General features: G+C 46.7%; 1 protein-coding gene across 1 annotated transcript; it reads right to left on the bottom strand.

Moving 5' to 3' along the window:
• Positions 1-1,204: 1,204 nt before the first annotated feature.
• On the bottom strand, positions 1,205-6,082 carry LOC128835568 (up-regulator of cell proliferation-like). Its single transcript, XM_054025107.1, has 3 exons — positions 3,025-6,082; positions 2,718-2,787; positions 1,205-1,331 (listed from the first exon to the last, which is right to left on the bottom strand). Exons 1-3 carry the CDS (start codon positions 6,080-6,082, stop codon positions 1,205-1,207), a joined length of 3,255 nt encoding a protein of 1,084 aa, XP_053881082.1.
• Positions 6,083-6,500: the final 418 nt, after the last annotated feature.

Here is a 6,500-nt window from a genome sequence, read left to right as displayed (position 1 = left end):
GATGCGGTGCGCTCGGGAGAGAAGGCAGAACGGGGCAGGAAGAGGCGGGGTGGGGCACTGGGGGGAAGGGGTGGAGTGGAGGCAGGGCCTGGGTCGAGCACCCCTTGGCACATTGGAAAGTCGGCACCTGTGGGACCTAGGGAGAGGTCCATGTCTAAATCTTGCTGATTTGTTCTTTAGAACGTCTGTAAGATACGGCCTTTCCTATCCAACGACACAGCTAAAACCGGTGTCCAGGCTCTCCTCATCTCCGCTCTCAGTTACTGAAGCATCCTTCTCTCTGACCTTGACTAATGCAATGTTGTCTTGCATGTAGCCATTCCAAACATGGCCCATCCCTTTGGCCACATTACCTTTCTCTGCATCCCTCCCCTAGCTTTCCCTTTAATAAGAATATGGGACTATACCTATTTCACAGAACTGGAAGGGACCTTGTAAGGTCATCGAGTCCAGTCCCCTGCCTTCACAGCAGGACCAAGTATAGTCCCTCACAGATTATTTTTGCCCCAGATCCCTAACTCACAACCCTGGGTTTAGCAGGCCAATGCTCAAACCACTGAGCTATCCCTCCCCCCTTTGCCATCATGTCACAGGTCAGCTGCTTGTCCTCCCTTTCAAGGCCCTTCATGGCTAATCCCCACCCAACCTATCATCTTCCTTTCACTATAAAGGTCAGCTCAGGATGGAACCTGAGACCTAACCCTTCCCCGCCCCGGAATTAGGCACCTAAGTACCTTTTGAGGATCTGGGCTTAAGGGCTTTGCTGAATCAGGACCAAACTGCACACAAAATAAATCATCCCCTTGGGTCTTTCTGCGTTTTAGTTTTTTAGATGCAAAATTATTCTGGTCTTACATGGGATTAAAAAAAAAATCTGTATTTTTTTTATTTTGTTGTAAGGAAGTATATACAGTTTCTTTAAAGGAATACAGACAGGATGGGGTTTACAGTCTAAAACCCAGTTTCCCATAATCAAAATAGAAACATAGATCACATGGCTCTTGATTTGGCTGGCAAAGCATCGTTGAACCAGCACCATATTCCAGTGTGTTACAGGCCTGCTCCAAAGTCCGGCGATGTTCAAATGTCCATGCCTTTGGATCAGGCCCTATAAACACAACCCCGTAGTACAGAGCCAGTCCACCACAGGCAAAGGATCTTGGCATATTCTGCTGCAGGAAACCACAATGGTCGATGGGATTCCCTATTCCATCCCTTGAGAGGGTGCTACATACTTTCCACTGCCCTGCTGATCAGCTTTGGCCAGCCATAGCTCCACCTTGTCCTTGAGTAGCTGCAGCAGGGAGTCATTCTTACCTCTCCACTTGCTACTGTGGAAAAGCGGAATACCCTGTATTTCGTTGCATCATCCATTTACAAGTCCCCTTTACTGTAGTATCTGAGCCCCTCACAATTCTCCATGCATTTGTTCCCATATCCCCCCCCCAGTGAGGCAGAGCAGAGCTATTCTCTCCATTGTACAGATGGGGAAACTGAGGCACAGAGCGGCTAAGTGACTGTCCCAAGGTCACACAACAAGGCTGTGGCAGAGCAGGGAATTGAACCCAAGTCTTTCAAGTTAGCACCTTAACAACTGGGTCACCCTTTTTTATAATAGCTTTTAATGCTAATGCCCAGCTGAAGAGAGATTTTTCTCAATGTGTGAATTAAATATTTTAAGTTCTGCGGCACAGGGACCACCTTTTTATTCTATTTGTACAGCGCCTGGTACATCACGATTAGGGCTTCTAGGTGCTACAGCAATCCCTATAAATAATAATAATAATTAAATATATCAGTATTTAAAAAAGAAAACTGGGAAATCCAATTCTATCATATGCAACCATAATACTCCTCCCATAGGTAATAAGTGGGGTTTCACCCACAAACCTCCCATTTCCCAGCATGCACTTCTACCACTCAAGCTATGGAAGTAATTATTCCTAGAGCTTTCTTTTCAACGTAAGATGTTGTCCAGACATTCTCCTCAACTGGTCAGTGTAATCCATTGTTTCCCAACCTTGACTAGCACGTGTTGGGTCACCAGTGAGGACTGAACCCAGGACTGCTGGATCTCAAAACCTGAGGCTAGGTCTATACTACCCGCCTGAATCGGCGGGTAGAAATCGACCTCTTGGGGATCGATTTATCGCGTCCCGTAGGGACGCGACAATCGATCCCCGAATCGGCGCTCTTACTCCACCAGCGGAGGTGGTAGTAAGAGCCGCCGATGGGAAGCCGCAGAAGTCGATTTTGCCACCGTCCTCACAACAGGGTAAGTCGGCTGCGATACGCCGAATTCAGCTACGCTATTCACGTAGCTGAATTTGCGTATCTTAAATCGACTCCCCCGTGTAGTGTAGATGTAGCCTGAGTCTATACTGCCTGAGGCAAAAGACCGGCTCCAGTAACTTAACGGCAGTAGCAGATTCATACATGTCTACATCTACTCCAACCACTAGAGGGGGACAATGAGCCAATGATTTAGTGTGAGGTAGACGCAGCAGCAGCATTCCAGATGCCAGCTCTGCTGTGGAAGATTTAGTATATTTAATACGTTTCATGGAAACACCTTAGGTTTCTTTTGTACAACCTGGAGCCAGTTTTGACCTGGCACTGAGATTGCCCCTTTAAAAGCTTCCTCTAAACTTTTCAGTGCCTGCTCTTGGGTTACATTACCCCAGTCCCCAGGCAGATCGGCTGGTTTAGTACCGTACTCTCTAGCAAACTGTTGGTTGAACGCCTTGAAAACAAACTTCCAATAGTTGGAAGTTTTGTAGCTGGAATCTGCTGGAGAACGACAGGGCAAGACACTGTTATCTTCACAAAAACAATGGCGGTAACCTATGTGGACGTGGGAATCCCTGATAAGCCACCCAGAATAGCACGGAGAATAGTCAAGTTTTGGGCCATGTGCCAAACAGGGTAAAAAGACTCTCTTGGGTTTCATTAGCCCTTGAGGCCGGTGGACTGAGGCAAAATGAATTTTGTGATCGGTGCCTTCCGCTTCACAGGGGACCTTACAGAATGGACAGCACTTCCCACAGCCAAACACGTGCTTAAAGATCTCCTCCTGGGGCTTCAGAGACAGGATGGAGAACTTAGACTCAACATCCAAGTCTTTAAACTGGGATAAGATTGCTTGCTCGAGTGCAGGCAGAAAGTCTTGAACAGCAATGGGAAACAGGTTTGGATTTGTTGTATTAATAAGCTGGATTCTGGCTAACCTGTCCCTGGATATTACAAGATCCCTTTGCAAATATTTGAAAAAGCTGCCTAAAAAGTCAGTCTGAGTCTTGGAGTTCTCCAGAGCATCCCTGATTTTCTTTATTCCTGTGGCCAGAAGCTCTCTCTCCAAATCTTCCACGCCCCTAGTCTCTTTGTAGTGATCTAACAGGTGTGTCCATATCCAAGTTTTGGCAAACTCTTCGTAGTTATTAATATATTTCACATAGCCATCAAAGTTCATCTCCTCCAAGAGTCTGCTCAGCATCCAAAATTGGAAGAAGCTCCGATTGCCATATCCAATCCCCTGTGCACTCTTGCGAAAATTGTCCACTATTTTTATACCAAGCATCCTATTAACATAATCCACCAGGGCAGGCCTCAGACACGCCTCACAGAATATCCTGATCCCCTTTGGAAAGGTGGAAAGGTTTCTTTTCCTGCAGTGTCCCAACAGACCGTCCGCTTTCCCTTTCATTGTTTTCATGTTCACGGCTTGGATCTGATGGTTCAATCTCTCAGGGCTGCTTTGGTTGTCAAGTGCTTCTTCACACTTTCTGAGCCAATACCGTCCGAGTTCTTTCGTCAGGCCATTGGTGCTCCTGATGAAATCTTCCCTGTACTGCCCTGTCAGAAGCACATTTGCAGCTCCGCTTCCAATGTAGTTTTGCAAACAATCCAAGACCCTCCGTTCTTCTTGCTGCAGTTTCTGCCAAGTTTCATGGTTTAACCTGCTTAAAGCCACATGGTCTACTTCAGCTTGAGGCTGATTCTGGATAAAAGTTTCTTGCTCCGACACCCAGAGATGCATCTCCTTGCGGAAATCCCATTCCCATTCAGAATACTTTGTAAACAGCTGGTTATACGTGTGAGCCACAAAGCTATTTCTCAAGCTGAAGGTAGAATTTGAATGTTTTATAGCATTCCACAAGCTCCTTACCCATTCACTAAACTGGGGGATGTCCTTAAGGGGTCTACTAGATGAGTATCGTCTCATGAATTCAATCAGGTATTTCTTTAGCTCAAACACACTCTCACTGTATCCCATGTTCACTGGAGCCATGGGAGGGACTCCATGCCACAAGCCAGGGATGTACCAATTGTGTTTCTCTGCATCATTATGTATAATACCAGGAAATTTCGTTTTCCTGATTCCTTTTTCTGTACAAGCTGCGGCAATGGTCATTTCATCCAGCGGCTCCAGGAGCTGATACCCGTCTCCCGTGTTTTGTTCATGTGCGGACACATCACTGATGTTCTGATGCACAAATTGGCAGTTTGGATGTTGCCTGATTTTCTTCATTTTCAGAAGTGTATCTAGCGTAATTTGCAGAACACCCTTCATTTCAGTGGCGTTCTCCATGGCCATGTTAACGATGGTTATGTCACTCAGTCCAATCACCAGTGTGGCCAGCTCATTGTCATGTTGATAACTGTCCTCCAACTTGGCCAGTTTGGGGGCTTTCAAGCCTTCTGTGTCTATCACCAGGATGAAATCACAGCCCAGCTCCTGTTGAAAGTTCTCTGCCACTTTAATGAGTGACATGAAGGCTCCTCGTGTACATCGGCCACTGCTCACTGCAAACTGCAGACCGAACATGGTGTTGAGGAGGGTGGATTTCCCAGTGCTCTGCCCTCCCAGCACTGTTAGAACCAGCATTCTGGACCTTCCCCCCAGCTTGGCATGGAGCTGGGTCAGAACATCTGTCACCCACTGCAGTGGGATGTTGGATACATCTCCATCGATCAGTTCTAGAGGAAACCCTTCCAGCATCAGGTCAGCTGCTATGCCTGGGAGATGGATGAGTTGCCTTTGGGTTTTTAGCTTTTTTACTTCCTTCACCATTGCACATTCAGCTTCATAAAACTGCCCCAACCCACGCATGAAATGCTCAACCCCTAAGGAACTGGAGGAAATTGGTTCATGCAGTTTTGCTCTATGTTGGGGATCATCTCCTCTAACATGACATTTCTCCTTATAGTCAGCCTGCAGGCTGGAGAGATTGCCCTGAGCAATACGACCCAGATGGTATTTCATCCACTTTAGGAAGTAGTGTGTTTCCACTTGAGAGAGTTTTCCTAGCCCAGTAATAAACTTGACCATCCCATCAGTAAGCTCACATTTATCCGGCTGGGTATATAAGTCCAACCGTTCCTCTCTTTGCTGAGATGCATGGAGCCCAGTGGCTGCATCCCCTTGCCGTTGCATTCGGAACAGCTCTTTCTCCGCCTTGGCCAACTTTTTGCACAGACCCCCTGGGAGTCTCAACATTTCCCTCTTGTACTTTGCCACGTCCTTTATTTCCGCTGTGATTCCTGCCACCCGTTTGCTCGCACTTTGGCATTCCTCACAGTCCTCGTCCACCCGGATACCTAATTCTCGTGCTATCGCAGCCATGTCTGCTACGGAGGCTCTCTTGAGAGAGGACTCCATGAGGCTTCCAATGGTGAGCTGCAGCTTCTCCACAAACTGAGCATGATTTAGGGTGTTCTCTCTCATCAGCACACTTAGTTTGTCTAGTTTCAGCACCGACTCTAATTTATAAAGGAATTGCAGGGTCTCCTCGGGTTTCTCAATCTTGCAGTTAAAGATGAAGTAGTATTTAGTGGCTGATCCCTGCAGAGATGATAACAGCGCGTATTGTCTCTCGTTGATACTCTCAGTAACAATGAACACTGCTGAGGAGACCTCTGTTAAAAAGCTGAACTGCAGCCAGTGGGACTCAATGTCTCCACGCAGGTTTGTAACTGCGAAGGGGTCTGGGAAAAGATCCAAATTCTCCCTCCCAGCAGGGAAATACCAGGAAATCTCGACCAGCCCATCCGCGATTTCCCGAGGGAGGTTCCCAGACTCCATGTCCCTACACACGGTGACATTTGAATATTCATACTGGATATGCTCTGGTTAGTCCAGGGAAGTTTTGTCTGAATCATCGATCACTTAAATCCACTTCTTGTGCTCCTAGGAATACTGCTTATGATTTTTCCATATATGTACAAAATGGAATGACGCTATAGTGCCATAACATAAAAGGACTATTTTCCTTTCAACACTTTAATACCGGTACAGGATTGGAAACCCCATCGTGCAATCAACCACTGCCCATGAGCAAATACACATTTTCAATGAGCAGTTAGACATCCAGTTCCCTGGACAACTCCCTGGAATGGGAGTTTGGTGCCTTTATATCCCCACTTAAACTCCTGCAGTCTGAACCAATATTGACTGAAGTCAATCGGAGTCTTTTTTTGTTTTGTCTTCCAAAAAGCAGGAT

Source organism: Malaclemys terrapin, chromosome 4 (genome assembly GCF_027887155.1).
Source record: "Malaclemys terrapin pileata isolate rMalTer1 chromosome 4, rMalTer1.hap1, whole genome shotgun sequence".
Lineage (NCBI taxonomy): Eukaryota > Metazoa > Chordata > Testudines > Emydidae > Malaclemys > Malaclemys terrapin.
The sequence above is the reverse complement of the archived record's forward strand: the minus strand, read 5'-3'. Positions and strand labels throughout refer to the sequence as shown.

Excerpts from the sequence above, each read along its gene's own strand:
- LOC128835568 (XM_054025107.1), bottom strand. The coding sequence starts at position 6,082 with ATGGAGTCTGGGAACCTCCCTCGGGAAATCGCGGATGGGCTGGTCGAG. Across the intron at positions 2,788-3,024 it reads TGGGAAGTGCTGTCCATTCT|ATTCCAGCTACAAAACTTCC; the intron begins GTAAGGTCCCCT and ends GTTCTCCAGCAG. Across the intron at positions 1,332-2,717 it reads AACCAACAGTTTGCTAGAGA|TAGCAAGTGGAGAGGTAAGA; the intron begins GTACGGTACTAA and ends GCTTTTCCACAG.